Genomic DNA, 17,352 nt, shown 5'->3' with positions numbered 1-17,352 from the left:
ATGTCTGAGGGGTACTAGTGCTATGCAACTTTGTTGGAGTCTCACAAATCAAAAATAAACCAAGTAACTTCATCTCGGTTATGTCTTTTTGCCATGAGTGTTGAAATGTGCATATGTCTTGGACTTCAAGAATGTGACTTTTTTCCTTCCACTCCATTCCTCTGATAAGTGTTTTGTTTCAAACAAGCTTAAAAGTCTCAATGTTTTTTGTTGACATGGGCTCATGCTGTTATGTGCTGTTGGCAAAAGGGGCTCTTCATTCTTTGGTTACTTACTATTAAGTGGTTTTTTCCCCTTCCATCTGGCAGAGTCTCAAAGTGAAAACGAAGATTACAAATGCTATTGTGGGCAGCGTGCTGAATGTCTGAGTTACTGCAGACATTCTTATCCCATTTGTGTTAAATTTGACTATTGTCAGATAGAATTTGCATGTAAAAATTATTTGACTGTTCCATGTTGGTAAGCCTCTTGTGAGATTATATGCATTGCAGTAATGCTACTATTAAAAAATAAATACTAGTGCAAGAAGAAAAATTGCAGCCATCTTTATTTGACACTTTCCTTGGGCTAGGGCTTGGTGCTGTTTCCATTCTCTTTTCAAGAAGAGAGTAGATGAAGTTTAAAGCAACTACTTTTAACCCAGTTTAGACTGATTTTTTTAAATCATGGGTTGCCCATGAACTCCATCAACCAGTGCAAAGACCTTGTTTAAATTAATCATAGTTAGACCCGGCAGCTTAAATTTTACTGTCAAAGTTGCCTAAAACCCATCTGCGGTAACACTCTTGGGGGTGGGGGAGGGACTGCAAAACAGCTCTCACACTCCCCTGCCCACCCTCTCAGATGTGACTAGCTTTTGGCCACTCTCACCATGCCACTATGCATAAAGCCAACATTAGGATTTTGGGGCGGATCGGTGAGGTAATAATTTAGAGGAATTGTTTCTTAACTCCATCGCCATGAGCCTTCTGCTGAAAGAGAGATGGAGCCCAAAAGTTTGTGCTGGGGTCTCTATATAGCTGCCAATATTTTGTGCAGATACAAAACAAGTGGCCTTTTTCTTTTAGGCCACAAACCCCAGGAATCAGCTGGAGGCACAGAAGCTCTGTGCCTCTGTACCATCCCTGGTAGCTCCACTCCTTAGCGTATGGCATCTCTGCTACTGATGGCTACTCCCTGAAACTGCCTTTGAAGGGGTGATTCTACTGCACAGTCAACCCTTTTTATAGAAGTAAAAGCATATGTGTATTTCACCCTTGCATAACTCAGAAATGTTTGAATAGGTTTCCCCTTGAACTTCAGGGCTGATAGCCAGCCTAGGAAAACTTTAGCTAAGCCAAAAATACCTTTGGAGAAAGTTAAGAGCTTACACAAACAGAAGGTTTGTAATGGAAGTATCAAGGTAGCATACCCTATACCATCTATACTGTAACAGAATAAAAGGGTAAAATATATTTTGTAATACCATATGTGGTCTGCACACATCAAAATGTTGTCCATCAGAGTCTAAATAGCCTGATTCAATACCAATGTCATGCTGTTGTAACTGTACTGACTTCCATGGAGTTTACGTCAACATCAAATTAGAGTAATGTAGTAATGAACCGGCCCTTTGATTTAAAAATTAGCTTTCCTTATGTCTTGAAAGAAATAGCTAATGCATGATGATGCAGGTTTTGGTGTATGAGTAAGCCAGCCAGGCACCAGAGGGAGCTCACCTTAACTAAAAAGTTCTGAGGAAATAATCCTCCTGAAGTGGAGCTGAAGGACAGCAATCAACCTTTAGTAAATGAAAAGGTGAAAAACGAGCAGAGAACAGTTGAACTAAAACTTCTAATATGGCATTAAACCAGAGTAAAAATGTACTGTTACAGCATTTGACAATGTCTTTTTAAAATGGAGGGGGAAAACCATTGAAAGTCAGGAAAATCTTTTTTAATTGGAAGAATAGCTGTAAATTGGAAAAAAAAAACACCTGGGTTCTTACTATGCAATTCTTGAGTACAAGATGAACACTTCTCATACTGAACGTAAAGCAGTGCATAAAACTTCCTAGAAGGCTGTAATTCAGTGGATGCATAATATAATACAAACATCATAAACCACAAGGACTTAGCTCTAGAGACTTAGACATGTTAGCAATGTCTCTGTAATTGAAATAGGCACTTCAGAAACTTGTAATATATGCAGGATAAATTTCAGAAGTTGTTAGGCTTTAGGTTGTTTGAAGAAAGGCAGAGAGGGTACATGAGATGAGGAGGAAGATTAGTGTGGGTACAATGTCTAACAATGAATTTGTTCTCTTTAAAAATGAGATTTTTCAGGAATTTGAAGCAAACTCACACTGTACAAAAACTTAGTGGTTCTCTAAAATATTAACAGATCCATAGCTGCACAGCTCAGGATGCTTTTTGACCAGGTGTCAGTAGTACCTGCTGTTTGCCTGCAGATGGACTTCCTTCTTATGGAAAAAGTCTCTATCCCTTTCCTCCATCCTCTGATTCCTGCATAAATAAAACCCAGCTGTTTGGCTATGTTCTGCGAGCAAAGTTCAGCCTTGACATGAGGACACTTATCTGTATCAACTCCAATGACTTGCCCTGCTTAATCCACCTCTGAATCTACTGTTGCCTACAGTCTTGTGATATTTGGAGGTTTTAAATGTCACCTGATCTCTGTATTTCTGCCTTCCAGCTTATGAATTTTTCCTCATCCAAAATGTCCATCTTCTCCAATGGGGCTGAAACCAAGGAAGATGGCTGCCATTTTCCTACGGTCCTGGCATGTAGACTTGAGGCTGTCTCTAATAGAGATGGGCCCCATTCTCATTGTTTTTAAAGGGAGCTGAAACTATGATACCCCAAGGAGAAACCTACAGATGTGGCCTGACAGGCTAGCCTCCTGGGCCAGGAGCTCAGGGGAGGAGGGTCCTGCGGGTTGGATGTGGCCCAGGGGCCATAGTTTGCCCACCTCTGGCCTAGGGTGTCCCCACTCCAGGGTGCTTTCTCTGCAGTGATGATAAACTTAGTTGGTTTTACTTTTTCCTTATTGCCATCACAGCAAAAACACTGGTATGCAGAAGATAGAGCCCTGATTAGTTTGTTCTGCAGTTTCCCTTTGTGTTGGAATTGAGACCAAAAAGAGGAATGCTGAAAGAAAAACAAAGGGAGAAAAGGAAAACATGATGATGGGAAAGGTCCATAAAGAGAAATGGAAGAAGAAGAGGAATGAGTGAGAGGCTGAGAACAAAAAGGTGTAGTGCTGATCCTAAAACTGTAATCCTTTTCAACATGGGTAATTTTGACATCAAAGATTGAGTGGCCATGTGAGTCACTACTGGGCTACTAGAACTTTCTGTTTTCTGCTACAGTGGAATAGACTAATTCTGTTGTTGTCTCACCTGTTTTCTTATGAGTGCTCTATATCTGTTAAAAACAAAACAAACAAACAAAAGGGAGCTTTTGCATAACACTTTCATCTGTCTCTCATTCTTCCAAGGTAACTTACCTGTTAGATGGTGGCTCTATGGCCCTCAAGTTGCAGTGGGGGAGATTTAGGTTGGATATTAGGAAAAACTTTTTCACTAGGAGGGTGGTGAAACACTGGAATGTGTTACCTAGGGCGGTGGTGGAATCCCCTTCCTTAGAAGTTTTTAAGGTCAGGCTTGACAAAGCCCTGGCTGGGATGATTTAGTTGGGATTGGTCCTGCTCTGGGCAGGGGGTTGGACTAGATGGTCTCCGGAGGTCCCTTCCAACTCTGTTATTCTATGATTCTATGAAGATTTTTGTGGACATGCTGGTAGATTGGACCCAGGAGATTTACAGGTATGGGAAAGTGGGCAGAGAGGAATCATTGACATCTTAATCCTAAACAATGACTACTTGTGCCTTTTCATTTGAATTTGTGAAGAACCTACGGCTGAGGAACACTACCCCTCTTTCTGTTATAAGAGAAATTGAAACTGGCTGCTTTTCAACTCAGCCACTATATTGCACTCTGTTGTCATATGGTTAGATAAATTCCCAGCATGCTATGTTACCATGGGAAACTTCATATTTTTCTATTTAAAATCTCAGCTAAAGTAGATTAACAATAAATTATATTGTTTCAGTGCAGCACTTCAACATTTGAAATCAATAGATAAACTAAATGTTAGGAAAGATTATTGTTTATCTAATCTGTCTTCTAACCAGACAAAAGCTTTAGTCATATTAACTTGTCCAATTTAATGAAATTCGAGTGTGTTTTCTCTTCTCCATTTTCTAAAATTTAATGTCTGTGTTGTGTATTCTGTTCCTTCTATATCATCTTTCTAGTGGATGACAGCCCGGCGGGGTATTCTTCATGCAGAGATGCTCTGCTCAGAAGAACCAGCACATGCTCTGCAACTCTGGGTCAATTTGAGAAGTTCAGAGAAAATGGTGGAACCACAATACCAAGAACTGAAAAACAAAGACTTCCCCAAACCCTCCAAGAATGGTGTGACTGTGTCCGTCATTTCAGGAGAGGCACTGGGTATAAAGGTAAACTGTGATCATTGGTACAACTGGTGACTATGTACAAGTAATATCTACATTTGAAGCTTTAACTATTTATCATATATTTGCTGACAAGTTTAAACATCAAATGTTTTGTCAGCTCACTTTTGTTGTGAAAGGAGAGATCCTGTGAGTTTTATAAACATTCTTTGAAGGTTGCAGTTATATGGTAATTGTTCCATCTTGTCTTTTCTGTTTGGTAAGATATGTTTCTTGTAAGAAAATGCTGCATTACACGTTATTCCCTTAAGTAATGTACTATAAATCATGCATATGACACAGTTCTCCACTCAAAAAGAGCAAAGTCTGTGTGCTAGGCAGAAGATTCCTTGGCCTTTTGGAGGGATGCAGTTAACTGTCAGTTAACAGGCCCTAAAACAAGAAATGTTGTTGCAGCCCTTACTCACATTCGTAGTCCCTTTTAATTCAATGGGACTATTTGCATGAGTAGGGCTATTCAATATAAGGGTTGCAAGTTCAGGCCCTTAAACGTATATGAAGAGCTAAATAATGTTTCTGCAACAGGCTGGCAGTTCATCTGAAGCAACCCATCCTGTTAGCAAGGTTTGCTCTTGTTGGGATCAAAGCAAGTTGGGAAAGGCAGGTGCTTAACTGTTCAGCTGCAGTAGTGTGTGGGGAGGGCATAGGGATCTCAATTCTCTAGTCCCGTGTTCAACCATGTTGGGGGCAAACACCTTTTGTTGAGATGCACAAGTGGTGTGGTGAGCAGGCTGGCTAGTGGTGCCGGCAACAGTATAGTGGACCCTGCGGGCCTCGTTCTATCATGCCTTGCGCTTTGTGTAATCATTGACATCTAGGCAAAGTGGGTGTGAAATGCATCAGATCAGAATAGCAGCATTTCACACTCACTAGCACAGATGCAAATGATTATGCAAGGCATTGGGGAATCAGGCCCAGAATGAGCATGTCTGCTTGGGGCCATGACCCGAACCACTCAGAGTGCCTGGGTGGTGGCACTGTGAGGCGCACGTAGCAAATGGCTCTTCTGGGCACACTGCCCCACATTTCCAGCACCCAAACAGACTGTGTCTCTTTGGAAATCATAACGCTTCAAGCCATCTCTGCTCTCACCTTTGCAAAAGGCAAAAGAAGTTCCCATAGTCTCTGTACTCACTGGAGTCCAGCTGTATTTGAACCTTCTTTTTAAAATTTTGGCTGACTAACTGAATGTTGGCTGAATATATATTGACTAGGGCCTGATTCCCCCATTGCCTTGCCCTTTGTATGATCATGTAACATTTCTGAATCAAAATGGTAGCATTTTACAGCCATTCTGCACAAGGGGTATGGCAGTGGAGAATCAAGCCCTGAAACTATTCATAACATTTTCCCTGCTGACACTTCACAACAATGGATATCACTATTGTGCATGAAGTAAAGCTTCATGTTAATGATCAGTTAAAGGAGAATTTGGGGACTTTAGACCTGTAAATTCCTTTTGACAGCTCTTAGTGTGTACTTGTAATTCCTATTAATGGGAATTACAAGCAGCAGAAGGAAAGCTATAAAATGCTTAGATTTGTACTGGAAAAAGCAAGTTTTTGCAAACAGTGACCAGATAAGAACTGGTACCAGAGCAATTTCTAGATATTATTAGGGCAATTTGAAATATCAAACTCAACTTATTTGTTAAGTCTATGTGATTATGAAGTGTCTATTCCCTGTGTTTTTCTTTCAGCTGCAAGTAGACTTGTTGTGGAATGGACGCCAAGTAACCAATGAAATATTATTGTTTCACATTTCAAGTTCTGCTTTGAACTCATATTTACTAAAACCAGGAAAATTAATATAATTAAATCTTGGTTATTTTCATGGCAAACGATGAAGGTTCATAATCTTGGTATTTGAATCAATCTTTTTATTAGGCGTTTTATAAGCTAGTTAAATTGCACATAAATCTAGCAGCATATGAAAAAAATTGAGCCAATGTCCTCATATACATAATGTTACTAAGAGAAGACATGCCTTTGTAATCTACTGGAATGTGCATTGTAAAGGAAGACTGAGCTTTTGTATTTGCAGACAAGGTTACAAAGAAAAAACAAACTACACAGCTGGCTAGGCTGGGGCCAACTGCCCACACGTAGTGCTTGTGAGCCCGTCCCCTCCCTTTCCAAGGTGAATCCTGACCACTCCATTTTGCCTCTACATTCCACTGCTCTCATTAAACTGACCGTTACCTTGTAGAAGCAGGGCAGCAGACAGTTGTCTCTTTCAGAATGCTTGTATATTTTTCATCCACACCTAGGGGCAGTTCAATCTTGATGCCCATTGAAATCTGGGCCTCACATGGGACTGCCAAGAAATCGCATGAGCTGGAGTGATTACATCAGTCCTGCTTGAATCCTTGTACCACCTCCCTCCTTTCTACTGCATCAAGTTTGATCTTTGATCCTTGCTGTCAGGGCCCTACAGGAATGCCCCTGCCTAATTATCCAACCCTTAATTCAATGAGGCTGCATGGGTGGTGTAAGCAGGGTGGAATTTGGCCATCAGATTGTACCCTTTTGGGTCCAGAACACTTGTTGTCTTACCCTACTGGACTGTAAATCACCTAGTACGTTTTGGCACTACATAATTTTATATTGGGAGGTGGGTTGGAAGAGAACAGTCAACATGCACAACAGGAATAGTTTGTCTTGGACAACTCTTCTAGCAAGTCCATACTTGCATCTTTTAAAAGAATGATTCCTAGTCCCCTACTAAGAGCAAGTATGGCTGGGGTCATTTCCTAACTAAGGAAGTGTGAAGTAACTGGTTCCATCTGTAGCAGCAGACATTTAAATGAAGAGATGGGTGTGACAGGATCCCCAAAGTGCAGCCTGGGACCGTGGGACTGCTATGCCCCCTGAACTCTCTCCAGCCTGAGCCATCTCTCTCAATGCCTTGCTAGTGACGAGCAGCAAACCCCTCCAGGTGCTGTTATCACTCAGCACAACTGCATGTGGAGCCCAACACCCAGTAGATTGCATGAATGCTCCCAGAGCCACTCATGAATCACACAGAGAAAGGTACCAGCGCAATCCCCCCACACCAGCTCCCAGCACTGTACCCCAGGAATATACTTGCGCTCTTCAAGACAAGCCGTGTACGTTTATTAATTGGTTCACCACTTCATCAATGAAAAGTGGATATACACCAGCCTTTGCAAAACCTGAGCAGATCTGCCACACACTTCATACAAACCCACTGGTAAACATAAGCAGTAAAACAAATTTATTGACTACAGAAGATAGATTTTAAGTGATATTAGATGATAGGCAAAAAGTCAAAGTTAGTTACCAAAATAAAATAAAATATAAGCACACAATCTAAACTCTCAACCCTATTAGACTGGGCAACATCTAGATTAAGCAGTTTTTCTCACCCAACTGGATATTGCAGTCCTTAATATACAGATTTGGCCCAGGTTTACGGGACAGTCTCCTCTGTTGGAGTCCTGTCTTTGTCTTTGTTGCTTGCAGCAAAGGTGGGGGAAGGAGAAAGGCCCAGCATGTGGCCACCGTGTTCTGTTTTATACTTTTAGTCCCATGTGCTTGGGGAGCACAAATCCAGGCATGTCTGGGGGGTATTGCTGAGTCTCCAGGCAAGGTTGAGCATTTCTCCTGGTGTGGCCTCATGCAGGTGAGTCATTGAATTGTAGCTCCCTTCTTGGACAATGGTTGTTGATGGTTTGTTTGACACGCTGCTCAGGTGTTGGTTACTTTCTTTGCTGTTGCCTCTGGGGAGCTAATATCTGGCTGATTCCCCAATGTACAGCATGTTTTAGTGACAATCATATAGCACAATTCTCATAACTTCATATGCATTAAAGATATACATATATGGATAGAGAAATGACTTTCAGCAGATCATAACCTTTCCCCTGATACCTTACAAAGCATGCTTTATATGTAGATCACAATGATATAAAACTGAGGAATATGGGGGTTACAGGATGCTCCCCCAAGGTATAGAATGTCACAATGGGGAAAAAGTAAACAGTTTCAGGAATGCTCAGTAAGGCATAATCATCTTGTTGCGTTTTTTCTTGTCATTATTTTTGTTTGTTTTTGTGATCGGCACAATGCCTGTGTGGAACGTTGAGCAGGAATGAGTTAACTTTTCTGCTACACAAATATAGCTTGGTGCAGGTACTCCATTTCTGTTAAGGCTGCTCTTGAGACATAGAGAATGTACATGGTAGCATAGAGTATGGAATTTCTGTCGCCTTCTCTCAGTGGACATCAATGAACAAGGAAATAGGCTTTTGGGGAGTGGCTTTGCAGATGATAGCCTGCTACTATGGGTCCCCTGAAAGGCATTCATTGTGAACATCTTCTACAATATTTTCTACAAACTAGTATTTTATTTATTTCACAGGTCCCTTTATTTTAAGAAGTAGATACTCTCCCAAGGAATATCCATACTTCCAAGTCAAACTGTTCCCCATGAGCTTTGATCTTACAACTACAAGCATGAAGTGCTGCAACTTCATTTGTAACTCAGAATTGCCAAACAAACAGTGCTGCAGAATGCACACAGCTCAATTGGTCCAAAATCTTAGTAATGTTGATCTTGCCTGTGCTCTTGCTTATTCAGGGTGCAAGTCCTTGACATAGGGCTCGTCTTCACAATGGAGGTAAGTCGACCTTTATTCATCTACTCCAGCTAGATGAATAAAGTAGCTGGAGTCAATGTAATTTAGGTCAACTTACCCCGGTGTCTTCACTGCATTGCATCAACAGGAGACACTCTCTGATTGACTTCCCTTACTCTTCTCGGGGAGCGGGAGTCCTGGGGTCGACTGGAGAGCGCTCTGCCATTGATTTAGCAGGTCTTTACTAGACCCGCTAAATCAGTTTCTGCTACATCGATTGCAGCAGCGTCGATCTCCCCATAGTGAAGACCAGCCCATAGTTACCCGGGAATTACATTCCCACCTACTAGGATGGGATCAAATATACTCTTACATCGAAATAAAAATATTTGACTCACTACAGCATCATTATCAATATAATGGATAATAGTGAGAATAAACACACATCTGGTGCTCCACATTTGTACCTGGTGCTACAAAAATATGAATTTACAGTAGGACCTCTCCACCAGAGCAACAGAAGATGGAACTGGTCTACAAACGTTGTGCATAATATTGTGTCAGAGATGCAGTACCGACATGATGCTGGTTTTCTTCCAAATGGAAGAATTTATCTTATGCTATAAAGAAAGACCACTTATTCTCTGACTCATGGTTTGACTGGGTATCTTGTGGAGATTGTGCCGTTAGAAGCTGCTCAGCCAGGTAGAGGACACATAGACACTTGGATGTCCAAGGTGTTCTTTTGCCACTGCTAGGTAGTTGGTGGAGCCTCTTCTATCTATAGAGAAGCTAAAAGGGACTACACTGCTCAGATGGAGCAGGCTTTCAGGCAACACAGGCCATCCACATATACTCCTCTGTAAAACACCTTCTGCTGTTTCCACCCATAGTGTTTAGAACCCACATACTTGAGGTCTGCCCTCCTGGAATAATAGCCTGTCAACTAAAACAAAGGGTGTAGAATGGACTGATTGCACAATAGGATGGTTACTAAACAAATACACCAGAAAACTGCTATATTATTTAGTTTTTACAAAACACACCAATTAAAAGTTCTCAGTCTAACTTCATGGTTAAGATGGGAGAAGAGACAGCTGCAAGAGAGAAGGAAGAGAAGCCCTGACGATTTTGATTCCTTCAGTTGCTATGGCCAAAAGAAACTGGTAGGGTTGGGGCTGATGCTCTTTGTATGGTATTACCTTGCACCAAAACAGCAAGTCCTGCATGGGGGCATGTGTGCAGCCACTGCCTTGCAGAAGTTTCTGAATTTCAGAGCTGAGCGCATTAATACACCTAAGTGTGAGGGATCTATACTGACAATATCTGAAGGAGTAATAAACCTTTCGACAACACCAAGTCCCTTAAGAGTAAAAAATCAATGGGACAGTCTCAGACTTCCAAATAGCCAACTGTCTTCTAGCCAAAATTCAGTGCTATGCTTAAAAACAATCTCTTAAATAGTCATTGGAATAGAAGAATGGTGAATAAGACAATAAATTGCAGGCACTGGGTCTATTGCTACACTCAGAATGTTGGACAGAGTGTTAACTTTTGCCTGCCAAAAACTCTTTATTTTGATGCAGGAGCAAGTCCAGCAGCAGGGAGTATCCCTTGATAATCTGCATTTAGGAAATCAGTCTGAGAACCTGAAATCTATCACATTAAAACGCAAAATCCACAAAAAATAATAAAATACACTACATTGGCGTGTACCTTGTAATAACAGTATCTGTTCAGGTATAGCTACAGATATTCTCTTCTCACTCTGGAGAGGTAGCATCTGTTGTGTAGAGGGCACAATCTACTGGAAACTATCCACAACTCATTTTGGGTGTCTCCCTAACTCTCTCTTCTTACACATAGACCATAAGAATGATATCTGTTCTGTAAGACTTCCATGCTGTGCAGATATGAAACTATTAAAGTGGGGAAACTCCTTTTTTTAATGATGTAGAAAAGGAAGATCAGATGCTTCTGTTCTCCCTGTCCGAACACAAGAACAAGGGGAAGTTCAGTGAAACTGGAAGGTGATAAATTCCAAACTGACAAAAGGAAATACTTTTTATGCAATGTGTAATTAGACTGTGGAACTCATTGCCACAGGAAGTTGTTGATGCCAAAAAATAACAAGATTCAAAGCAGGACTGGAAATTGTATAGAGATAACAAGAATATCCAGAGTTATGTTTATTGCTAACAAAAATTTTGGAAAGGATATTTAAACCTCATGCCACAGAACTGAAGCCAGTCGCTAACTATTAGAGATCAGGATAAGACCTAACGTGGGAGGCCAGTTATCCAACATCTTTCTGATGTGGGGTTCTTACACTATCCTCTGAAGTGCCTATTGCTGGCCATTGCTGGAGACAGGGTGTTGGACTAGGTAGATTTTGGGTCTGATCCAGTATGACAATTCCTTTGTACACAGCACATAGAAACAAAGGGACAGTCTCCACTATACTCCATTTGAAATGAGCTAAAATTCCCTTGGATGACTCAAAGTATGCTAGGTTTCAGAGTAGCAGCCGTGTTAGTCTGTATTTGAAAAAGAAAAGGAGTACTTGTGGCACCTTAGAGACTAACAAATTTATTTGAGCATAGGCTTTCGTGAGCTACAGCTCACTTCATCTGATGCATTCATCGAATGCATTCACTGAAGGACGACGCATCACTCTCACAGATCTTGGGAGACAGGCCAGTCCTTGCTTACAGACAGCCCCCTAACCTGAAGCAAATACTCACCAGCAACCACACACCACACAACAGAACCACTAACCCAGGAACCTATCCTTGCAACGAAGCCCGTTGCCAACTGTGTCCACATATCTATTCAGGGGACACCGTCATAGGGCCTAATCACATCAGCCACACTATCAGAGGCTCGTTCACCTGCGCATCTACCAATGTGATATATGCCATCATGTGCCAGCAATGCCCCTCTGCCATGTACATTGGTCAAACTGGACAGTCTCTATGTAAAAGAATAAATGGACACAAATCAGACGTCAAGAATTATAACATTAAAAAACCAGTTGGAGAACACTTCAATCTCTTTGGTCACTCGATTACAGACCTAAAAGTTGCAATTCTTCAACAAAAAAACTTCAAAAACAGACTCCAACGAGAGACTGCTGAATTGGAATTAATTTGCAAACTGGATACAATTAACTTAGGCTTGAATAGAGACTGGGAGTGGATGGGTCATTACACAAAGTAAAATTATTTCCCCATGTTTATTCCACCCCCCACTGTTCCTCAGACATTCTTGTCAACTGCTGGAAATGGCCCACCTTGATTATCACTACAAAAGGTCCCCCCCTCCCGCTCTCCTGCTGGTAATATCTCACCTTAAGTGATCACTCTCGTTACAGTGTGTGTGGTAACACCCATTGTTTCATGTTCTGTATGTATATAAATCTCCCCACTGTATTTTCCACTGAATGCATCCGATGAAGTGAGCTGTAGCTCACGAAAGCTTATGCTCAAATAAATTTGTTAGTCTCTAAGGTGCCACAAGTACTCCTTTTCAAAGTATGTTGTTTTTCTTCTGAGCTTATGTACATATTAATATATGCATGTTGTAGGCAGTCACCTAATGAAGCTCTGGACAATGTGGATCACTTCTGCTATCTCTGCTCAATTCTTACCAGCTCACTTATCCTTGATAGGGAACTTTTGATGCTAGAATCGGCAAAGCTTCTATTACCTTTGGCAAACTTACCTCATGTATTTGGAGCAACAAGTTGCTAAACCTGAACACAAAGGTGGCTGTTTATCAGGCTTGTGTCCTGAGTACCCTCCTTTATGTTGGTGAAAGCTGGGTAATGTACTCCAAGCAGGAGTGGAGATTCAACAGTTTCCACCTCCGCTGTCTTAGAAAAATCCTTGGAGTTACTTGGGACAAACGGATCACCAATGACGAGATCCTTGAGACAACTGGCCTACAGTCTATGCAAACTACGCTGGACATTTGCAGGCTTCACTGGTTGGGGCATGTGGAGCACATGCCTCAAGATTGTCTGCCGAAGGCTGTGCTGTACAGTCAACTTAAGAACTGCTCGCGACGCAGAGGAAGGCCAAAGCTCCGATACATCAACAAGGTGAAGCAAGGCCTCAAGAAATTCAGCATTCCCACTGACCGCTGGGGAAAATCCTTCCCAAAATTGTTCAGATTGGAGAAGCTGGGTTAAGACTGGTGCAGTCACTGCAGAGAGCCATCAGACAGACCAGGCTGAGGCTTGCAGGTGAGCCAGGAAGCAGAGTATGCTTCAACTTTCATCAGGCAAGCATAGGCACTGACTTCTAATGGTGCTGGTGGATGCTTGACCCCCCTCTGCCCCCAGCCCTGCCCCGACTCCACTGCACCCCGCCCCCTCCTGCCCCCATTCCAACCCCTTCCCCAAAGTCCCTGCCCCAACTCCACCCCCTCCCTGCCCCTATTCGACTCTTTCCCCAAATCCCCGCCCTGGCCCCGCCTCCTCCCCTGAGCGTGCCACGTTCCTGCTCCTCCCGCCTCCCTCCCAGAGCTTGCTACTGCTGTTTGGCGGCAGCAAGCGCTGGGAGGGATGGGGGAGGAGTGGGGATGCAGCGCACTCAGGGGAGGACGAGGAGGTGGGGGTAGAGGTGGGGGGGAGTTTGGCTGCCGGTGGAACACCCTGGAGCTCTGGAGCACCCATGGAGTCGGCGCCTATGCAGGCAAGTGGACCTATAGCCACCGTGCGAAGGTTTGTTGCTCGTGCATCAGGCTCTTTTCCCATACCATTGCTAGGCACCCTGATGGACCGACTTTGTCATGTCTCCTTTCATCTGTCAGGATGTTGGACGTCCGTACCCATATAGCATACTGTGCGATGTCTTCATCTTAGGATATGGCATTCTTTCTGAAGGAGAGGTTCAGATGAGCAAAATTGTACAACAAAAAATAGAGTTCATGTCACCCGCACTGAGAATTAGTGTTTGGTGGAGGTGGAGAAGCTACTAGGAGAGGCTGTTCTAGATTTGATTTTGACAAATAGGGAGGAACTGGTTAAGAATTTGAAAGTGGAAGGCAGCTTGAGTGAAAGTGATCATGAAATGATAGATAGAGTTCATGATTCTAAGGAATGGTAGGAGGAAGAACAGCCAATGGATTCCAAGAAGGCAGACTTTAGCAAACTCAGAGAGTTGGTAGGTAAGATCCCAGGGGAAGCAAGTCTAAGGGGAAAAACAATTGAAGACAGTTGACAGTTTTTCAAAGAGACATTATTAAGGGCACAAGAGCAAACTATCCTACTGCATAGGAAAGATAGGAAGTATGGCAAGAGACCACCCTAGCTTAACCAGGAAATCTTCAATGATCTGAACTCAAAAAAAGCCCTACAAGAAGTGGAAACTAGTTCAAATTATAAATGATGAACACAAACAAATAACACAAGTATGTAGGGACAATATTAGAGAGGCCAAGGCACAAAATGAGATCACACTAGCTAGAGAAATAAAGGGTAACAATAAAACATACTACAAATACATTAGAAGCAAGAGGAAGACCAAGGACAGGGTAGGCCCATTACTTAATGAGGGGGGAAAAATAATAACAGAAAATGTGGAAATGGCAGAGGTGCTTAATGACTTCTTTGTTTTGGTTTTCACCGAGAAGTTTGGTGGTGATTGGACGTCCAACATAGTGAATGCCAGTGAAAATGAGGTAGGATCAGAGGGTAAAATAGGAAAAGACAAGTTAAAAATTACTTAGACAAGTTAGATGTCTTCAAGTCACCAGGGCCTAATGAAATGCATCCTAGAATACTCAAGGAGCTGACTGAGGAGATATCTGAGCCATTAGTGATTATCTTTGAAAAGTCATGGAAGACAGGAGAGATTCCAGAAGACTGGAAAAGGGCAAATATAGTGCCAATCTATAAAAAGGGAAATAAGGACAACCTAGGGAATTACAGGCCAATCATCTTAACTTCTGTACCCAGAAAGATTATGGAGCAAATAATTAAGCAATCAATTTCCAAACATCTAGACGATAATAAGGTGATAAGTAACAGCATGGATTTTTCAAGAACAAATTGTGGCAAACCAGCTTGATAGTTTTCTTTGACAGGTAACAAGCCTTGTGGATGGGGGGAAGTGGTAGTAAAGCTTTTGATACTGTCTTGCATGACCGTCTCATGAACAAACTAGGGAAATACAACCTAGCTGGAGCTACTATAAGGTGGGTGCAAAATTGGTTGGAAAACCATTCCCAGAGAGTAGTTATCAGTGGTTTGCAGTCATGCTGGAAGGGCATAACGAGTGGGGTCCCGCAGGGATCAGTTCTGTTCAATATCTTCTTCAATGATTTAGATAATGGCAGAGAGAGTACATTTATAAAGTTTGCAGATGATACCAAACTGGGAGGGGTTGCTAGCACTTTGGAGGATAGGATTATAATTCAAAATGATCTGGACAAACTGGAGAAATGGTTTGAAGTAAATAGGATGAAATTCAATAAGAACAAATGCAAAGTACTCCACTTGGGAAGGAACAATCAGTTGCACACATACAAAATGGGAAATGACTGCCTAGGAAAGAGTATTGTAGAAAGGGATCTGGGAGTCATAGTGGATCACAAGCTAAATATAAGTCAACAGTGTAACACTCTTGGAGAAAAAAAAGCAAACATCATTCTGGGACTTATTAGCAGCAGTGTTGTAAGTAAGACATGAGAAGTAATTCTTCTACTCTACTCCATGCTGATTAGGCTTCAACTGAAGTATTGTGTCCAGTTCTGGGCGCCACATTTCAGGAAAGATGTGGACAAATTGGAGAAAGTCCAGAGAAGAGCAAGAAAAATGATTAAAGGTCTAAAAAACACGACCTATGAAGGAAGATTGAAAAAATTGGGTTTGTTTTGTCTGGAGAAGAGAAGACTGAGGGGAGACATGACAACAGTTTTCAAGTACATAAAAGGTTGTTACAAGGAGGAGGGAGAAGAATTGTTTGTCTTAACCTCTGAGGAGAGGACAAGAAGCAATGGACTTAAATTGCAGCAAGGGAGGTTTAGGTTGGACATTAGGAAAAACTTCCTGTCAGGATGGTTAAGCACTGGAATAAATTGTCTAGGGAGGTTGTGGAATCTTCTTCACTGGAGATTTTTAAGAGCAGGTTAGACAAACACCTCTCAGGAATGGTCTAGATAATACTTAGTCCTGCCATGAGAGCAGGAGACTGGACTGGGTGACCTCTCGAGGTCCCTTCCAGTCCTATGATTCTATGATAATTTATTGCTTATACCCCATAAGATGATGGACTCTTAGCTAAACTTCCACCTCATAACAAGTATGTTGAAAACCTCTGCTATGCTGTGTTTTGCACACAGTGATAGTGAGGCTTGCGTTGTTCAGTATCTGATCTAATAGATTAACTACTCATGGCAGAAGCTTCAGGTGTAAGGCAGAATCTCTTTTATTTATCTGTGTATGTTTCAAACGTGTTACTTATTATTTATTTGTATTACCATAGCACCTAGGAGCCCTAGTCATGGACCAGGACCCCGCTGTGCTAGGTGATATACAAACAGGGTATGTCTACATGACAGCAGGGAGGTGTGATTCCCAATGTGGATTGATAGACTCCTGCTAGTTTTGCTCAAGCTAGCACATGAAAAAGCAGTATGGATGTTGCTGCCTGGGTGGTGGCTTGGGCTAGCTGGCTGACCTCAGACCCAGGGGGTCAGGCGGGCTTGGACTTGGGCAGCTAGCATGAGCTGCTGGGCTTGCAGTAATGTCCCACTCTGTACCCTTGGCTATTGCTCTTCTGCCAGACTCTCTGAAGAGTCTCCTACCAGCTCTTGCCTCATCCCTGTTTCTCCATGACTAAAGAACAATTCATGCCTTTCATTTCCTGCCTTGCTTGCACGAACAGTTGTGACCCAGAACTAAATCCTTAGAATTCCTTGCCTTAAAGGGCTACACTGGCTGTGCCTGTGTTTACATGGCCAGCATCCTGTTGCAGAATGTCAGAGATGGAAAAGACTATTGAGTGCTCCAGAACTTCTCCTTGCCAGTAAAGAACCATTCTCTATATTCTGATGTCTTGACCAGGCTAGTTTAAAAAGTACTACGTACTACTTCCTGTAGACAAGCCTCTCGCCTCCAGAGCACCTCCATGTGTTCAGGCACGGTATTGCAGAGGTTTTTTCAGCTTAGTACCCCCTTTAGCCATTCTTGTTCCACAGCGATCTGT

At 42.3% G+C, this 17,352-nt stretch overlaps 1 protein-coding gene across 1 annotated transcript in view; it reads left to right on the top strand.

Annotated features, from left to right (window-relative positions):
• The first annotated feature begins 879 nt into the window (after window positions 1-879).
• The window catches only part of PIR (pirin), a 64,094-nt gene continuing 47,621 nt past the window's right edge, over window positions 880-17,352 (top strand). The window contains 4 exon segments of the mRNA XM_074943520.1: window positions 880-921; window positions 3,499-3,532; window positions 3,776-3,825; window positions 4,318-4,524. Of these exon segments, the coding sequence (XP_074799621.1) occupies window positions 880-921; window positions 3,499-3,532; window positions 3,776-3,825; window positions 4,318-4,524 (333 nt within the window).

The sequence above is a fragment of the Natator depressus genome, chromosome 1, assembly GCF_965152275.1.
Source record: "Natator depressus isolate rNatDep1 chromosome 1, rNatDep2.hap1, whole genome shotgun sequence".
In the NCBI taxonomy this organism is placed as follows: domain Eukaryota; kingdom Metazoa; phylum Chordata; order Testudines; family Cheloniidae; genus Natator; species Natator depressus.
This window is presented reverse-complemented; position numbering and strand designations above follow the sequence as displayed.